Source organism: Chanodichthys erythropterus, chromosome 3 (genome assembly GCF_024489055.1).
Source record: "Chanodichthys erythropterus isolate Z2021 chromosome 3, ASM2448905v1, whole genome shotgun sequence".
Taxonomy (NCBI): domain Eukaryota; kingdom Metazoa; phylum Chordata; class Actinopteri; order Cypriniformes; family Xenocyprididae; genus Chanodichthys; species Chanodichthys erythropterus.
This window is the reverse complement of record NC_090223.1, coordinates 12,144,197-12,165,005: the sequence shown is the minus strand read 5'-3', so window position 1 is coordinate 12,165,005 and position 20,809 is coordinate 12,144,197. Positions and strand designations below refer to the sequence as shown.

Genomic DNA, 20,809 nt, shown 5'->3' with positions numbered 1-20,809 from the left:
TGTTTTTTTTTTGTTTTTGTTTTTTTGCTTCATTCAAATGTGTATAATTGTCCTTTTTTTTTTTTTTTAATTAAATGTACTTAAGTTTTATTCTCCTCCTTGGGGGTAGGTGGGGGTTTAGGGCTCACTGAGGGTTGTGATTGTTCACTTTTGTGTCCACCCTTAGTAGTTGTTAATAGAAAAAAGAAATGAAAAGGAATGTAGAGTTTCATTAATACTGTTGTTTTTCACTGTATATTCCAATAAAAAAAATAAATAAATAAATAAATAAAAAAAACTAACAGTAACTTTGAACTAATGTAAACAAAGAACAAATTAGTGCGCCAACATTATTCTGCAGCTTAACAGGTTAAAAATAGTATTTAGGTTGACCTGATGATAATTAATATGAAAGTTTCTCAAACCTCCCTTTACTGACCATTTGTTGAAAACAAACATTTGTACCCATTTCAGTTCAACTGTTTATCTAACTGTGCAGAAGTGTTTTTGAATCTTTCTAACATGAATGTTGTTCAGCATCATGAATGAATGAAGATTAAACACCAACCTCTTTGTTCTTCAGTATCTTCAGTGTGTTTCATTCTGCAGGGTTCTGGATCACTCATGTTCTCACTGTCCTCTTTAATAAACTCAGTCTTTGCAGATTTCAGCTCCTCCTGATGCTCTTCTGATGGGGACATTCCAGCATTTATTGGATAATTGCAGTGGGAGGAGCTTCACTGATTATGTGAGTGAGTGATATGTGAGGAGCTGATCTGCCAAAATCAAAAATATATCAGTTACTGAATTTGATTTTTATACTTATTGACACATCTAAGCATTTATATCTGTCTGTCTATTGTAAATAGATATAGGTTTTGCTGGCTTTATGTACAAAAACTCACTTAAGTTTTGTCAAAGCCCAAAACAATTTTACTTGTTGTATTCTACTCCATGAGACCTTTCAAATGACATATAATACATGATTATTAGATGTGTATGATGCTTTTGACACATTGGAGTACATAATAAAAAACATTTTTTCTAAATTATTTTTTATTTAGAGTGATGACTCAGCACTCATTAAGAGTTGAAAAAATGCATTAAAAAGCTGAGTTTCTAATGATTTTGTGTTATTCAACCCCCTTTTGCTTAGTACAAGCATCTGGATTTAAGATTTTTTTTTTATTTAGACTGAAAACAAGAATATATATATATATATATATATATATATATATATATATATATATATATATATATATATATATATATATTTGCAGTGCATTTTTTGCAGTGCAACAGTTGAACTGGAGTTTGGTGGTGCTTTTTTAAGGCAAACCAAACTACTATTCATGCACATGAACGCTGTTGTGATGATGACTTTATTTAACAATTTCTTCCCTTCCCTGTTATTCTCCTATGCTGGATACATTGTAAAAATAGTGCAGTGCTTCCTTGTTTTTTTTTTTTGTTTTGTTTTTTTTACGTCAGAACCCAACTCGGCTGAGCCAGGCAATAATGAGTATACAATGTAAACAGTGTAGGAGACTGACAGGGAAGAGAAGAAATTGTTTAATAAAGTCATTATTTTTGTGTTTGCACACAATATTCTTGTCACTTCATAACATTAAAGTTGAACCACTGCAGTCATGTCAACTATTTTAACAATGTCTTCAGTACCATTCTGGATGTCAAAAGGTGCAATGATGTTGCTGCCTATGTGTGATTTAGAATTCCCAGTTTTCATCAAAAATATCTTGATTTGTGTTCTGAAAATGAATGAAGGTCTTACGGGTGTGGAACGAGATGAGGTAAGTAATTAATGACATCAATTTCCTTTTTGGGTGAACTAACCCTTTAAGCTGAGTGTCTTGCTCAAGGGCACCTCAGTTGTAGGTAATGAGAGTTTGTTCTTTCACTCCCCTACCTACAATTTTGTATAATATAGCGGGTGGATTATGTATATGATATGAACGTCTCCGTTCTCTCCTTCAGGGGTTACAAGTCAGTCATGTTCGACGTTACATCAATACTGACGAAATGGGCTCCAATGAAAAACGGAATAGCAACTGAGCCACGTTACGAGTGTTAGGGAGGCAGATGCTGGCAAGCCGTAGCATGCCCAATGCAAGTGCTACCACAGAGTCGCAACCTTCCAGCATCTGGAGTAAGCCCGAGGAGTTCTTCAATGCCAGTGGGATGGAGAGAAGAGGGCATTACTCAGGGGATGGTCGAAGCTGCTGTTCCTTACCCCAGGGGAAGAGTGCTTCGGGACTCGATTCCCACGTATTTCAGCCAAGACCAAAATGCCAGGAAAGCATTCCCCATTAGAATTGTTTTAGTGTAACCGCTGTTGGTGAGATGCAGCATCATGTTGATCGAGTCCAGCTCCACACTGAGAAAAGAGATGCTCTGCACAGGGGAGAGCTTGCTCTTTTCCCAGTTGACCCCAAGCCCCAACTGGCTGAGGTGACTGAGCACCAAGTCCCTGTGTTCGCACAACTGCTCTCGTGACTGGGCCAGAATGAACCAGTCATCGAGGTAGTTGAGTATGCGAACACTGGTGCAAGGGCACCCTCCGTGACTTTGGTAAAGACACGAGGTGACAGGGACAGCCCGAAAGGTAGGACCTTGTACTGATATGCTAGACCTTCGAACGCAAAGTGTAGAAACGGTCTGTGTCGAGGGAGGATTGAGATATGAAAGTACGTGTCCTTCAGGCCGATCGCTGCGAACCAATCCTGGGTGCAAACACACGTGAGGATGCATTTCAGCCTGAGCATCTTGAATGGGAGATTGTGAAGGGCCCGATTCAAGACGCAAATCCAAGACCAAGATTGGCCGTTACTCCTCACCTTTCTTCTGTATTATATATTATGGGCTGTAAAACTCTGACTTCATCTCAGCTGGAGGGACAGGCTCCATTGCATCCAACGCCAAGAGGACCGCAATCTCCGCCTACGGGACAGGGCCTGGGTGAGTGGGGTGCACTCACATGGCTCAGAGTGTCCCGTGAGGGATGGAGCAGAGTGGTGTGGGGAGGCTGTGTGTCCTCTGGGAGCCAAAGCCCTGCCCGTGGTGAAAGAGGGTGTGGCTGAGAGTGTGGAAGCGGTGCGTCACACACTGTCAGCACAGACCCTGTATGGCCCAGAGATTTTGGAAACTGCTCTTTCATTGAAAAAGTGGTGAAATAAAAGAAAATACAGGATTCTCCATCCGGCCCTCTCCTGGGACAGAGCAGTCCCCTCCAACTCTGGGCCACCCATCTCAGAGCCACTTGGCAGACTTCTTTGAGGGTTTAGTGGCCTGACATCTGATCCTCATCTGGAGCACCAAAAGTGACAGCAACCGGCAACTTGACGGCACATGGCGTGCTAGAGGAGTGGGAGGTTCATGGGGCCCGACGAAGCAGCTCCCACTGTGACCCTCAGATCTCCGGGCAGCTGGGTAGCAACAGAGGGGAAATGTGTCTCCGTGTTAAAGGAGAGTTGAGATTGCAACACCAATATAGACATGCCCTCGTAGTGAGGGCATGTGCCATCCACGAGTGCTGACTCAACATGCTGTTTGCCCAGGCATGTGAGACAGCGATCATGGTCATCAAATGAGGTCAGGAAACAACCGCATCCAGAAACGAATGGGTGAAAAGACATCTTGAAAACGATACTGAACAACCGTGCTGTTCTTTTAGGGAACGCTCTGACATCTTAAGTGCTCAGCCGAGAATCCCGACGAGCTTCGAGGCAGAAAGCAATGAAAATTTCTGTTTAAACTCCAATAGCAATTAAAATTGCTGTTTTGCTCTCTTAGTTTTTTTTTTTTTTAGAAATTGTAGTCCTTATTGTACATCATTGTAGTCCTTAGTTCACAACACTTAAAAATCAGTCTTAGAATTTATTAAAATTGCTTTTAACTTCTTTATGAAAGTTCCCTACTCTTAGAAAAGAGTCCTACTTGTCACTATCACAATTTTAACAACAATGTCAAAGCTTGAGAAGTTTTATACATTGGGGGCCTTGGACTTTAGCCTGTGACTAACCTGACGCTGATTTGCAGTAACAGTGGATGTAATGTAATCTACTAGAGTCAATAATTTCAGAGTAAGTCAGAATAATTCAAATGTAACACTTTATTGTTAGTCATGACAATTATAAATCAATTAAAAAATGATCAATACAAAACATCAACTGCTCAGAAATGAGAGTAAAAGATGTATACCTGACATTTGGAAAATACATAATGAATGTCTGGAGGACATTGAGCATTACGAGCTGATCTGGCCACATAATCATACCTCGGATCTCCTCCAACATCTCTTTAAATACTCAGACCATGACAGAAACTTCTTTCAAATGGAATCATGAGCTAATGATGGGAATTTGCAGTAATCAAGGTCCCAGACTTGGGTCTTGGGTTGGGGATGCTAATTTAACAAGAGCAAGTTTAAATGTTAATTTCCTTTGTTTTCTCTGAGAGTAGTCCTATCTTCCAGTTTTTTCAGTCTTATGTGTGTGGCTTCTTTCTGCTGTGGATCCTCTCATGTGTTTTCAGATATGATAAACAACTGAATCTCTTGTCACAGTGTGAACACTTGTAATGTTTTTCTCCCGTGTGGATCCTCTCATGTCTTTTCAGAGATGATGACTGACTGAATCTCTTGTCACAGTGTGAACACTTGAAAGGTTTTTCTCCAGTGTGGATCCTCTCATGTATTTTCAGAGATGATGACATGCAGAATCTCTTGTCGCAGTATGAACACTTGTAAGGTTTTTCTCCAGTGTGGATCCTCTCATGTATTTTCAGAGATGATGACAGACTGAATCTCTTGTCACAGTGTGAACACTTGTAATGTTTTTCTCCAGTGTGGATCATCTCATGTGTTTTCAGAGATGATGAATCACTGAATCTCTTGTCACAGTGTAAACACATGTAAGGTTTTTCTCCAGTGTGAATCCTCTGGTGTTTTTTTAATTCGCTCCATGTAGTAAAAGTCTTCTCACACTCAAAGCACATGTACTCTCTCACACCAGTGTGTATTTTCTGATGTGCTTTTAAATTTGGCAGCCGTGAAAAACTCTTTCCACACACAGAACATGAATATGGTTTCTCCTTCGTATGAACTGGCATGTGTGTCTTCAGGCTTGATAAGGTAAAAAATTTCTTGCCACACTGATCACATGTAAACAGTTTCTCTCCAGTGTGGATCCTCATGTGAACATCAAGACTATTTTTGTGTTGGAAGCTCTTTTCACATTGATCACACATGAACGGCCTCTCTCCAGTGTGGATCCTCATGTGTATTTTCAGATTTTCTGACTGACTGAATTTCTTGCCACAGTATGAACACTTGTAAGGTTTTACTCCAGTGTGAATCCTCTCATGTCTTTTCAGATTTGATGACTGACTGAATCTCTTGTCACAGTGTGAACACTTGTAAGGTTTTTCTCCAGTGTGAATCCTCTCATGTGTTTTCAGAGATGATGAACGACTGAATCTCTTGTCACAGTGTGAACACTTGTAAGGTTTTTCTCCAGTGTGAATTCTCTGGTGCACTTTTAAATCACTCTCTGTAATAAAAGTCTTCTCACACTCAAAGCACATGAACTCTCTCACACTAGTATGAGTTTTCTCATGTTTATGTAAACTTTGCAACAGTGAAAAACTCTTTCCACACACAGAACATGAATGTGGCTTCTCCTTTGTGTGAACATTCAGGTGTGTCTTCAGGCTTGATGAGGTAAGAAACTTTTTGCCACATTGATCACATGTGAACGGTCTCTCTTCAGTGTGGATCATCACATGAATCTTAAGAATACTTTTGTATTGGAAGCTCTTTCCACATTGATCACATGTGAACGGTCTCTCTCCAGTATGAACTCTCATATGACACTCAAGATGTTGTTTGGTTGTGAAACCTTTTTCCACACTGAGTGCAGGTGAAAGATTTCTTGGCTCTTCTTTTCTTTAAAAATGTCTTTTTAGTCTTTGAGCGACTCAAAGGTTTTTCTCCAGGTTTGTCATGATGTTTCTCCTCCACTTCACTCAGTTCTTCACTCTCCTCGCTCTCTTCCATCATGCCTGAAATGAAAGAAAAAAGAATATCATTTTCAGTACATCAAAATAATCCAAAGAGAGAAATATACATAAATACATAAAAGTGAGCCCTGATGTAATAGCAGAAACTAGATAACTGCTATAAAATATATATATAAAAAAACAGCTATATATTTTATAAATATATGAATGTTAAGTAATGTTTCTGAAACTTTCTATAAATGAGGAAATTAATCTTCAATTATTACTTTTAAAACATTATTGACAATCTCATGTTTCTACACTGAGAACTTAAAGTACACATTAAATCAAAATTGACTTTATTAATTTTGTTTAGCACAAATTGATAGTCTTGTGGTGAACAATTCATGTGTGCAAGTGCAATCCACACAAAAAATAGTTTGGCTTCGTAATATTTAATCAAAATTTGAAAATACTCCTCCCCTCTGCAACGGTGCCCCTTCTCTAAGAATATCAGTTTGACGCTTGGATTGAAAACACGTAAACCGCTAAAGTAAAACTCTGCCCTCTTTTCAATATTCCGTTTCACTTGGAAATACGTCACAACACTGGAGAAAAGTAATTTGCAACTTCCGGTTCACGGGGACTTTAAATATATTTGATCAACAGCATGTAACGGTCACACACCTAAACAAAAGGAGCTTAATTGAAATGGAGTCGAAATTTAGTTAACTTGGGTGCCAGCCAAAATTAGATCTACCACAAAAAGATCACACAAAAAGAATTGCGTAAATCTCTATGTAAGGACCTTAGGTCATTTATTAGCTCAATTTAATTGTAACAGGGAATAAGAATTGAATCAACTGTAAATGATTCACTGTAAATGATTCAGAATTAATATTTAACACTTCATCAATTATTCGTCCAGCGAAAATTGAGGTTAGAGTATTTTACCAATTCTGGATAAAATATTATTCTGTGGCCAACAGTAACAATATTTTATTATGATTATTATTATTATAATTATTATATTATTATAAGCAAGAGGTAACTTGATCTTTTAAGTTTAAGGCAGTAATTTGACACACAGCACAAGAAACTCGTATATGTGAAATTCAAAACAAGGTTTATTGACTACTTCTAATGATTACAAGAAACTAAGGCTAAACACACACACCCACACACATACATACATGCACACACATTCGCGGAGTTGATATGAGTTATGAAAAGTCCCAAGTTCAGTGCTAACTTAACTCATAACCTGAGGAAAATCACAAAAGCAGAGCTTTGGCTTGATTCTTTAGGTTTCAAGGAGTTTCACCAGTTTCCAGCAAGAGAGAGAGAAGTTTGCTTGTACCTGTGTTTGCTCTGACAGCTGAGGTAATCGGGTTGTTCCGTGACTCGTGTACAGCGGAATCCCGTTTTGGATTGGCTGTCTTTCAGGTGACGTCTTCTCGGGAAAGCCCTGTGGGTTGCGCGGAAGCTTTGAAGGATGTTGCTGGCTGGTGCAACGCGCTGTTCTGAGCATCTGGCTTGAGCGGCTCTCTTCTTGGGAGACTTTGGTCAGATATTTCACAGAGTGTTTTGGAGTCTGGATGTGACGGCTGTTGAATGGTCAGCGGCGTAGCTCGTGGTTGACGTCGGCGACTGTTAGATGGAAAATCAGCCCCGATAAAGGATCTTCTCAACTTCTTCTTTCCAGCATGACCCAAGCGACTTTTCAGCCGTGGTCAAAGTAGCGGTGCTTCAGCTACTGGGCTTCAACTTCGACAACGACTTCGAGCATTTCGACCGACTTTTGACCAATTTCTGACATTAGCTTGTTCGGACAGCATAGTTTTAAAGGAGTAATTTGGCTCCATCCTTCAGATGCGATCCTCCAATGAGACGTTGCTACGGAGATTAGACACGCCTCGTCTATTGTCTATTGATCACATTGCGTGATATCTGCAGAACATTTTATTAATTATTAAAGTTCCTTAATATTTTCCTGATACTGAATTTCAATGTTTCATTCACACAGAATTACAGAGAGTTATAAATTCTGCATTTAGAACTCAAACATGACACACTTCTTACACACATATTACTAGACTGACCTAATTAAAACAATGATTATAAGAGAAAGAAGATGCATACAGGAATACAAACATATAATGCATTGACTCCAACATGTTAGTAATCACATCATAGCAAGTGTTATTCTGGATATAGTTAATACTTTAAATAATCGACAATTGTCCCTTTTGAGATTCAAGATTGAGTCCTAAGCATAGTTTAAACTCTGACCGGAGTCACGAGTGACCGGGTCACAATGGATTGCTCAACACAAAGGAGGTATAGATAGGACAGATTCGTCTTTAAATCCGTTGATGGGTGTTTTCCTGTTCCGTCCGATAATACACGAGGGTTTTGTGAGAGAATCAATAGATTTAATGTGATCAGACCCACGTGATAGGTTCTGATTAGTTTATTGCTGATGAGCTAAGAAGTCCTTTAGACAGAGTCCTTTGTTAAGAGAAGTCACGTCATCACTTCTGTTAAGGCTAGGTGTTTCCTGTCAGGAAATGGATCTTTTGGACCAAATGAAGCTTTGTTCAATCATGTTGTTCATTGATAAAGTCATTGGTAAGTTCTGTCGAGCGAGGCCCTACATCTATATTGCTCTTTTAACATCCCGGTCTCATAGGAAAGACGTACCTGTGGGAGCGCTTTTGCGAGTCGCCAAAATACGTACCAATGCGTACATATCACTGCATTTTCCAACAGAAATGAAGGCTAGAGGCAGCTTTCACGTCTCCTTGCACAATATTATGTTACACTTTTTAACCAAAGTGCATGATTTGTAAACGAATGTATTTTGGACTTTGCATCGCTTAACCAGCTCCATATGTTTCGCTTTTCTGACATGACATAAGCTTGTTCGATAGCTCAGCTGATACGGAGTTGTACTTGAAGAGAGGAAGTCTTGGGTACGAAACCCATGAAAGAAGAGTCACAGTGAAAGAGCTCAAAGAGAGATCTAAACAAGCTAAAATGGCAATATTACGGATGCTTTTTATGTCACATTTCCTTTTGTAACACTATCGGGTAGGTTTAGGTGCAGTGTTGGCTATTTTAAAATGCAATGAGTGCAACCAACATCATAAAAAGTGTACCATATTAACGTTTATTGGTTCCGGCAAAAAAAAGGAAAAGAAACAAAGAACACGCTGTTAGAACCACTCAGTGGACATTTCATATCATAAATGCAGTGATACTGTATGTACGCATTGGTACGTATTTTGCGACTACGTTTTTCTAATGAGATTGGGTTGTCTTTTAACAAAACAAAACACCACACAAAGGTTTGGTCCAATTAACACCATAAACAAATTTTTGTAGTTTGTAGTAATGCACTTTGTAGTTTGTGTAATGCACTAATTAATAGTCCTTAATTTCAAAAGTCCGTTTCCCAACAAAATGTCCACGCAAAATAGAACCAAAGATATCACATTTAGTAACACTCATAAATAGATAGTCACATTGAAAAATTGTCAAATATACACATTAGTTATGTTACGTATGACACGGAAGCTTCGATGTGTGTATCGCGCATGCAACACAATTTCTAGTGAAGCCCCATATTGGGGTGTGTATTGGTTTCCGAGAGTCACATGATCAACGACTAATCATCATATTGATACTCATACTGGCATTAAATGCCACATTTTAATTGGTAAATTAATTATCGCGGAGATAAATTCAACACACACGTGCGCACTATTAGGCTTTTATTTGAGCACGTAACATGAAACTGTGGTGGCTGCACCGTCCAACAAAACTTTCACAGGGTTTTGGCTGCTTTATTTTTTACTAAACATCAGATGGCACTGTTTTCGACTCTCTCGAAGCTTTGAATCTTTTCCCGAAAGAATGAGACAGATCATATCCTCTGATTTAATAAAGTTACAGCGCGAAATAAACATGAATGAACACCAAAAGCTATGTTGCAAGATACAGTACAACTTACCAAAATCCGTATTCTGTCTCATGGAATCGCTCAATCAGTGCTTCAACAGCAAAAGTCGTCAATAAGCAATGTCACGTGACGTCACATTTACCTCAGAAAAACCATATTCAGTAACCATAACTCATTAATCAGCAATAAAACTGAACTCTACAGAGAATCATTTTGCTAAACGTATGCACCATATTACACATTCATTATAATTTTGAATGTTCTTCAATATTTAATGCATGTTTGAATAAATCTGTCAAGTTTTTATAACAACCACCTTTTAAATAATGTATTTCAAAAAACTAATTGGAGTAGAAATATAATTACAAAATTATAAAGTTAGTATTTTAACTTTATTATTGTAAAAACTTACTTAAATATAAGTGTTTGTATACAAATCAGTTTTTAATAGAAACTTTAATAGAAATGTTGAACTGATTCCCATGCAGTAGGGCTGTAACGATATGCGTTATGAAACTGAAATCGCGATACGCAGGTCCACGAACCTGTATCGCGATGTGAGAAGGCAGAATCGCGACACACCCCTTCCAACTCCCAGAGTTATCCTTCCTGTCCAGATCCAATGCTACCACATTTTTAAATTACTATAAGTATTAGGGGTGTAGCGATTTATCGTAGATGGTGTGTCTCAATCAGCTCTCTAGTTCAGTAAGTGTTTCGGGCACACATTGAATCTTGCAAGCAGGTTTAAACGTTTCTCATGTCAGTCTCTTGCATGGTCGCGTGAGAAAAGTCGTGGCTTTCTTTCACCGCAGTGCACAGCAACAGCTGTGCTCACAGAAAAGCAAAAGACGCTTGCGATGCTTTGCTTTAAGAAGTTCTGTGGGGCCGTTCACATATTGCGTCTTTTCCGCGTGCAAGTCAGTTATTATTTTCAAATGTAGCCGCGCGGCAGGCGCGCTCATAATGGGATCGACGCGCATGCAATTCTCAACTTCTCAGAATGCCGCAAGCGCACCGCAGGTCGTGTGACAAGAATCAACCGATCAACTATGGCCTTTCCGTAACAAAACATCAAAAGCTCAGCCGAACAGCTGATCATAGCTCTACATGGTGGTTTTTATATCTTATCTCCATCAATATATCTCGTAGTAAAACTAATGCAAGGGCTAGAAATCATTTATCCTTTGCAGAAACATCCTGATCCTCTTGGAGAGCTCAGTTCATGGTTGCATAGCAACGACCGACACCACGGGAGCGCAAGCGCTTTGGAAAGAAGGAGAAGCGCGTTTTTAGATGCGATATGTGAACGGCCCCTATTCGTTATTCTAAGTTCATGTTAAATTTAACATTTTTTTTCAGTGACAGACAGCCCTATTCAACTGTTAATTTGAATACAGAAGGTTTTTATTAAAATTTTATAATTATTTATTTTATTGAAATGTGATCTTGTATGTACAACAAGGAAAATTATTGAAATTTGTTAATGTTTTTTTAATAAATCTTGTTTGAATTTCAGTTTCATTTTGTTCAAAATATCGTGATACGTATCATATCGTGAACTCCGTATCGAGATACGTACCGTATCGCTACCTGAGCGTATCGTTACACCCCTACCATGCAGGCTATATTTTACAGCATTAGTTGAGAGTAGGCATGTGACAGTATCAAATTTTCATGTTGCGATTATTGCTGAAGCTTTTATCATGGTGTATGGTATTATCACGCTAATGAAATAAATTGCAAAAAAGTGTCAGCATAAAAGGTTTAAGAAGTCTTTTTCTTATAAAAAAAGAACTTTGAATGTTATTAAATATATATATATTATATATTATATATATATATATATATTAGATCTGGTCACCTGATTAGCAGAGAATTTAACAATATTCCATTAGTTATTCCAATGAACATGGAATCTCTGTTTACTTCCCCAAAATCTTCAATCACGCAGGGAATTATAAACTTTACTGTGGTTAAGTAGAAAAATCACTGTGGGACAAGAAACCTTTTTGCTTGCAAGTCAAAATCTATTTAACACAGTTTGAGCTTGTTATTATTAGACAGCAAGAGAGATTAAACAAAAGACTAATGAAACCTGTGAAAGGACTGGTTGCTCAAATTGGTTTTGAGGTCAAGCTGGGAAATGCCACAGGCAAGGTTGAGACTCTTACTATAGAGCCTCAGTGCTGTAACTGCAACTGACATCCTGTGGGTTCCAAAGAAATGAGACGTAAAATCAACAGGTGCCTCTAGCAGTTAAAATAAGTACATGTAAGATGGCAAGTGGAAAAGGTGTATTTTATGCTTCGCAGCAAAGACTTATGCCATGTCCAAATACCCACACTTGCAGTCTTGGCAGTTGACCACTTGTCTACTTATACGATGTATTTCCTGTATTTGGCTCATATGTTCAAATAGGTGTGAAGACTGTAAGTGTGTGTAGAACTTTTCAATACTTTGCATTTTAAAATACACTTCTAAATGTCTGTTCACTATGTAACTTACAGAAGACACAATTTAAAAAAATGTGATAAAAAGCAGTTGTACAAAATACACATAGCCTACTCATCTTTGCATCAATAAAATGTGCAACACTTTATGTTTTACTACCAAATTATATGTAATATATAATTTGGTAGTGAAACTATATGTAAGTGTAACTTAACTTTCAAGTGCTACTTAAGTTTCAATGCTTTTGGGAAACAGACCATAATATTAATAATAGTTGTACGATCATTTTTAAGAACTTCTTAGGCTTACGTTGCTTTTGGGACATGCAGCCCAGGTCAAAGTGTCTGAATAATTTTTGGTTCCAAATTTGTATCAATTTTACTGGTAGTCCACTGTATTTTTAGGTATAATATGTCACAGTTTACCTTATTTTGCTATTCTCACTTACATAAATTAACTATAGTGTCCTGCACCCACTAGTAAAAATATTTTAAAAAAATCAATTTTGATTTGACTGTACTTAATATTCTACGGAAATACAACTTAACTAATCAGTGCAAAAAGATACCTCAAATTCATTCATTCAACTTTTTTTTTTTTTTTTTACTTTTTTTTACAGTGTGAGTGATTCTGAGGAGGACACCAAAGGCACTTTATACTCTCCAAGGCTGCATTTATTTGATCAAAAATACATTAGAATTTATATTTAGCTGTTTTCTAAGTAAATATTTTTTTTCAAATAAATGTAGCCTTGGAGAGCAGAAGATACTTCTTTCAAAAACATTACAAACACTTGAACAGTAGTGTAAAACTGTAAAACTGTGCATGTTCCTCACCTGACTCGTCCTCCTTCATCCAGTTGTAAATCTTTTCTTTTAATCACTATTGTATTAATCGATCTGTCTGTCGTCTAACAGTGAATTCATAGATGATCCACAGTTTAGAGCCTGTGTAAATGTAATACAGCGAGTGTCTCTGCAATGAAGAGGAATAAAATATGCATGAAATAACTGTTCACCAAACTTTGGTCAAAATCCAAAAACCTCTAATAACCTCTAAATCTTACAGTGTTGGTTAACCGGTCCCACGTGATGGGACACCAAACTTCTATGACTGGTGTATGTCTGGCTCTTTATTAACTGGACAAATGAAGAATTAATATTACAATTTTTGAGTATTGAGATTAAGATTTTGTGTAAGAACATTTATAAAACCTCACATGCTCAGGGTAGAAAACAGCTTAAACAATAAAAACCATGCATGGATTATACACTGACATACCTGGACAAACGAGAAATACAATATAAACTTAAAACGGAAAAAAATGTCACATCGGTGTAATCCCACCTTGTAAATGAAGTTAAAACACCCCAAAGAACAGTTTTTAACATAAACATCAACAAATATGTAGAAGTATTGTTACCTTTGCGTTCAATCCTCTCTCAGTCAGTCACGCTGAGCTCAACTGCTCTACAGTTTAGCGTGAACTGACTGAGAGGAAAGAGCGCGCCAAAGTTAACCGTCTCTTAAAGGGCCAGTACACCTCATTACCAATCGTATATAAACTCCAAAAATTATGCATACCAGTGTAACTAAATCAAAAAGACAATACAATGAAATCAAACAATATATTCAAAATAATAGAATCAGAGTTTGTTTTAATACAGAAAAAGGAGGATTTTGAGTGAAATAATGCTGATTTTACACTAGTTACAGAAGTCAGGGTTATGAATAGTTTTTTTTTAGCTGTCAAAACTCACATTACATTAGTATAAATATACTTTAACATTTGGGTAATGCAGAAATTGTAAAAATGCTTGTTTGTTTTCTTTCAATAAAATGTAATGCTATGCATTACAAAATTGGTTTAATATGCTATTATATCCATTAAAATTGAAGCTTAATAACATGTTGATTTTTAAATAATTTTAAAGGTGCCCTAGAATCCTTTTTTCACAAGATGTAATATAAGTCTAAGGTGTCCCCTGAATGTGTCTGTGAAGTTTCAGCTCAAAATACCCCATAAATTTTTTAACTGCCTATTTTGGGGCATAATGCACCGATTCTGGGGATAATAATTTTGCAAGAAGGAGTTCAAATGTTAATTTCCTTCATTTTCTCTGAGAGTAGCCCTATCTTCCAGTTTCTCCAGTCTTATGTGTGCAGCTTCTCTCTGATGTGGATCATCTCATGTGTTTTCAGATTTGCTGACACACTGAATCTCTTGTTACAGTGTGAACACTTGTAAGGTTTTTCTCCAGTGTGGATCCTCTCATGTGCTTTCAGATTTGATGACTGACTGAATCTCTTGCCACAGTGTAAACACTCATAAGGTTTTTCTCCAGTGTGAATTCTCTGGTGTTGTTTTAAATCACCCCCTCTAGTAAAAGTCTTCTCACACTCAAAGCACATGAACTCTCTCACACCAGTATGTGTTTTCTGATGTGTCTTCAGTTCTGATGAGGTAATAAATGTTTTGCCACATTGATCACATGTGAACGGCTTCTCTCCGGTGTGGATCCTCATGTGACGCTCAAGATCGTAATTGTTTCTGAAACTCTTCCTACACTGGTCACATGTGAACGGATTCTCTCCAGTATGAACTCTCATGTGAACATCAAGACTATATTTGTTTCTGAAATTGTTTCCACATTGACTGCATACATACGGCTTCTCTCCAGCGTGGATCTTCATGTGTTCCTTAAGACTTCCTTTTTGTGTGAAACTCTTTTCACATTGATCACATGCGAATGGTCTCTCTCCAGTGTGGATCCTCATGTGAACCTCAAGAGTATAACTGTTTGTGAATCTCTTTCCACAATGATCACATGTGAACGGCTTCTCACCGGTATGAACTCTCATGTGAACATCAAGATTTCCTTTGGTTGTGAAGCTCTTTCCACACTGGTCACATGTGAATGGTCTCTCTCCAGTGTGGATCGTCATGTGTTTCTTAAGGTTTCCTTTTTGTCTGAATCTCTGCCCACACTGAGTGCATATGCATGGCTTCTCTCCAGTGTGGATCCTCATGTGAACATCAAGATTTTGTTTGGCTGTGAATCTCTTTCCACACTGATCACATGTGAACGGTCTCTCCCCAGTGTGGATCCTCATGTGACTTTCAAGATGTTGTTTGGTTGAGAAACTCTTTCCACACTGAGTGCAGGTGAAAGATTTATTTGCTCTTCTTTTCTTTAAAAATGTCTTTTTAGTCTTTGAGTGACTCAAAGGTTCTTCTCCAGGTTTGACATGATGTTTCTCCTCCACTTCACTCAGTTCTTCACTCTCCTCCTCCTCTTTAATCATATCTAAAATGAAAGAAAAAAGATCCAAAGAGAGAAACATGTTAACATAAAAGTGAGCCCTGATGTAATAGCAGAAACTAGATACCTGTTACAAAATATATTAATTACTTTGATACCTTTGTATAAATTAATGAATATTAAGTAATGTCTCTGAAACATTCTACGAAAGAAGATCATTGATCTTCAATTATTATTTTAAAAACAGTATTGACAAATCTCATGTTTCTGTAGTGAGAACTTCAAGGTGGAGTAAGTAGATTTTGAACATCAATTTTGGACGTTATTCGAGTGACCCCAACAACAATCGCATAATCAATCAGCATTAAGGCCTTTGCACACTGAGTCAATTTTCTTATGTGTGTGGGGGGGTGGTTTGTATTCATGATCCTAAAAATTCATCACTCACAGAGACATTGCACAAATAAATCCATTGCGAAAAAATAAAAAAATTCGCGAAACAATACAAAATGGAGTCTTCAAACAGTGAACATGATTTAGCTGCCCTCTTTCTTCTTAAAAAGAGAAAAAGAAAGAGGAAACATTGGGTCCATCCAATCCCGAGACTGCACTGAGAGGAAAGAGAGTTCCACCTCATCAAGGAGTTTCGGAGGCATTGTGTAAATGTTTGACTCAACGTGAGGTCGAATTTATTTTTTGATGTGTGAAAAATTCAGACTCAGTGTGCAAAGACCTTTAGTGGGCGTAGCTATAACGTTGAGGAGAGAGAATTAGTAACACCATGTCCTAACAAGATTAGATTCCAGCATCAAGCAATTTGACTGTCGACGTGACAATGAGAAGCAATAAAATCAATCACAGCCATTATTAAAGGGTTAGTTGAATCAAAAATGATAATTCAGTCATTAATTACTCACCCTCATGTTGAACTACACCGTAAGACCTTCATTAATCTTCAGAACACAAATTAAGATGTGTTTTATCAAATCCGATGGCTCAGTGAGGCCCCTATTGCCTGCAAGTTAATTTACACTTTCAGTGCCCAGATATTGTTGATTTTTTTTTTTTTTTTTTTTCCGCACAAACAATTTTCTTGTAGCTTTATAATATCAAGGTTGAACCACTGTAATCACATTAACTGTTTTAAATATATTTTAGTAACTTTCTGGGCATTGAAAGTGTATCTGGTCAAGTGAAAGTTTTATGAAGAATCTTAATGAAAATAAATTGGCCTTGTTTCAGTCTAGAAATGCACTGGAGCTAAAGCCATATTCTATTTCTAATTTGAAGATAACTGCATTTGAAATATAACATGTAATGTGATTTTATTTTAGAACATTTAAAATGCATCCTCTAAGCATCTATTCAGTGTCTCTATTGTTTTGTGGTGCAAACTGCCCCATTCAGTTTCAGTCTCTCCTGCACACATTCACAGCTCTCCGGTTTGGTTATGGCTCTAATTATAATTCTTTTGTCATTATTGTAATTACTGATGACTCTCTATTCACACTGTTTTTGTTTCTTCTCACTTCACCTTCTTTCAAACATTCAAATGAGCTTTACTATTCAAACAACTGCATAAGGGATAGCTAGCATGTTAGCTTAGCACACCATAAAAACACGACAATTTATGAGATTAAAACCATGTTTTTGCTCCAAACTCACTGTAACGCAAGTCGAGTTTTTAAAACAACCTTCTGTGATCTGACGTGGCTTCAGAACAACAAAATAGATTATAAAATAAAAATTTCTGCAATGTCATATAATTAATGAAAGTCTCACTCTCGGACTTTCTGCTCAAGGGTGCCCTCTGGCTTCCAGTATGAATGGAACAGACATAATAGCGCTCCATAATGCTCACATCACCACATTTAAGAGTAAAACATTGAATAATATTAATTTGACATAAATATATGAGAATATATCAATATTTCTCCAAATGTACAGACGTTTGAACTAAAAGCCACGAGGGACATTGTTTAGTCAATCACTTTCATAAAGACCATCAGTTTTTTTTCTCAGTGCAGCTGAGGTTCATTATTTATATTAAAATATCAACTTATTTGGTGTTTCATTTTCATAACTCCTGACACACATCAAGACATTACTGTCACTATAAGATTTTCAGACTAAAACAGAAGCCAAAAACTGAAGCTTGAGGTTATTACAATCTTTTACACGAAAACTAACTAATGTAAACAAAGAACAAATTAGTGCACCAACATTCTCCAGCAGTTTAACAGGTTAAAATAATACTTATTTTGACCTGATGTTGATAATTAATATGAAAGTTTATCATACATTGCTTTACTGACCATTTGTTGATAACAAACATTTCAGTTTATACTGTTTATCTAAATGTGCAGAAGTTCTTGAATCTTTCTAACATTAATGTTGTTCAGCATCATGAATGAATGAAGAATAAACACCAACCTCTTTGTTCTTCAGTATCTTCAGTGTGTTTCATTCTGCAGGGTTCTGGATCACTCATGTTCTCACTGTCCTCTTTGATAAACTCAGTATTTTGCAGATTTCAGCTCTTCCTGATGCTTATCTGATGTGAATATTCCAGCATTTATTGGAGAACTGCTGTGGGAGGAGCTTCACTGATGACGTGACTGCAATGGGAGGAGCTGATTTTCTAAAATAAAAAATATATGAGTTTGAGTTTGATTTTATAATAAATAACACTTATAAGCATTTGTATGTCTGTCTATTCATTATAAGGTCACTGATATGAATACATTATTTGTATTGCTAATCTTAACATTATACTGCTTCTTCTTTTAAATACAGACACATATCATGAAAAATGTGAAAAGAATACATATAATGTAATGTCCCTTGCGACATTGTATTTTAAATACATTCCCTTTTTCTATTACATTGCAAATATACTAACAAAAAATGTATTATCTTTAAAAATATAAAAAGTATATTAGAATCATATTTTCACAAAACAACTTAACACACTTTAAAATAATTGTACTTTAGTATATTTTCTAAACATATATATTTTAGAAAAATATACTTGAAGTGAAAGTATTTATTTGCACTTTAGAAAATATACTTGAAGTATATTTTAACTGTGTGCTGAAAATGATCATAGTAACAATATTTTAAAAATACATTATTTAATATCCTTAAGTTGTAGCGTATTTAAAGTTAAATTTGAGCATATTTTTAAAATTTACGTATTCATCCTTGGAATTCATTAATATTACTTGTGCTTATTATTTATTTCAGTATGACTAATGTATTAAAAGACCATTTATGTATGCAGTGTAGCCTAAATTTCCAAATATGTGTAAATGTTTAATAAGTTTACACTGGCAGAATCATTTCACAATCGTACACACAAATCTATATTAAACAACACACCAGCAGCACAAGTAATGTTACATGCGAAAAAATATGTTGAGTGTTTGAACCCGAAACAAAAAAGGTTGAACTTGAGACTTATCTGAATTCAGATGTATCTTCAACTCAGATTTTGTTGCTTACAGCCTTCAGCCAATCAGAGCTGCTGACGTCACAGTACTCAAGGTACATCTGAATCCCCCTCAGTCATTTTTTTTTAATTTTTTTTTGCTTTAACAAACTGAGCGCGAGATTTCTGCTTGATATCTCCTTTTTGACTTTGTGTGTGGTGGTTTATGGCACATGTTTGTATGCAGCACCATCTCTGACCTTATATCATTTGTATATTCTGTTAACAGATGCTGTTCACAAGTTTCTGTAGTCTCTGTGTAAGCGGCTATCATACACAATAATCAGAAGCTCATCAGAAAATTAAAAATGTGTAATTTGTATTTGTGTACAGAGGGTCACCTTTGGTCCAATAATTTTTTTTTTCTTTAATGAAAAACATGGTAAGTTTTGCTGAATCTATGTTAAGTTTAAATAAAAACCATTGGATTTGTCAATGAAATATGTCTCTTCATTAGTGATGATGTTACATTTTATTTATTTTAATGGCCTTGAAAACAAATGCATTCAACTTTGGGAAAATGTCACCTAAGTAATTCATTAAATGGTATTTAAATGGTAGCACAATTATAATACTGTATTGTGTGAGATTATGTAAGTCAAAGTACAGTAGTCAACAGATGAAGTGGATCAAAAAAGTTCAGCAAAGTTTTCCTAAGAAGAAGGTTTTAGGACAACTTTGATTAAAGGTTTTGATCCGCTTCAAATGTTGACTATATTATACAAAGTATAAGTAATAACAAATTGTATTGTTATTGACTACAAAGTGTGTAATTTTTAGTATTTGGAATAAGCCAAAGGTACTGAGAATACAGTAATATACTATTACCTGTAAAATAATATATTTATTGTATATTGCTTGTGTGTTGGGAAGACACTCGTAATTAATTTGTGATGTACTTAAATCACAAATAAAGTGTACTTAGAACACAAATTAAGTAGACTTTATTATCACTAATCAAGCATGTAATTAGTTCCTACACAGACATATACTTAAAGTGTACTAAGTATACTTGAACTTGTTCCAATTTAGCACACAAAAGTACACTAAATATACTTAAAGTTGTGTTTTAATATAACTTGCCTCAAGTACAAGAACGACAAAAATGGTCTAAGACCCACAGAAACTTACAGATAGGAGATGTGGTTCTCATAGTGGATCATTGTGCAACAAAAAAATTCATGGATGATGGGCAGGATCATAAAGACTATGCCAGACTCAAACAGAACAGTAAGACGTGTGATGGTGCAAACAAAAACCAATACGTTAGAAAGACCTATAACTAAACTTTGTTTGTTAGAAGAGACTGTTTAAACAGGAAACAAAAGAAAATGAAGAATTGTTCACTGTGTTTATGGCTCTACCTAAGTAAATGGTGTCCCACCTATACAATTAGGGGCCGGAATGTTAGAGCCATAATACATATGGAGCAAATCTGATAATATTTAAGTGTTGTTAGATTATTACTTATTTTGCTGTGTTTTTTGTAAAGATTAAGAATGTTTATACTATAATTCTATATTTTTTTATTATGTTCTTGTTAACTGACGAGGTGATAAAAAAACGCCACATCCGGGTTAGTGGATCATAAGCAAGTGACTGAGCGATACAGTTTTTGACCGTTGTTTCATGTTGTGTTGTTAT

The 20,809-nt window shown here is 36.3% G+C and overlaps 1 protein-coding gene across 2 annotated transcripts; it reads right to left on the bottom strand.

Annotated features, from left to right (window-relative positions):
• Positions 1-4,189: 4,189 nt before the first annotated feature.
• Positions 4,190-16,116, bottom strand: LOC137017082 (zinc finger protein 235-like). 2 transcript variants are annotated; one of them, XM_067381029.1, is made up of 3 exons: positions 14,693-16,116; positions 5,138-5,868; positions 4,190-4,969 (listed from the first exon to the last, which is right to left on the bottom strand). In XM_067381029.1, exons 1-3 carry the CDS (start codon positions 15,755-15,757, stop codon positions 4,483-4,485), a joined length of 2,283 nt encoding a protein of 760 aa, XP_067237130.1. In that variant the 5' UTR covers positions 15,758-16,116; the 3' UTR covers positions 4,190-4,482. The 2 variants fall into 2 exon arrangements, with proteins under 2 accessions (XP_067237130.1, XP_067237131.1); XM_067381030.1 differs by lacking the exon at positions 14,693-16,116 and having other exon boundaries at positions 4,190-4,954; positions 5,381-6,204.
• Between the last annotated feature and the right edge of the window lie 4,693 nt (positions 16,117-20,809).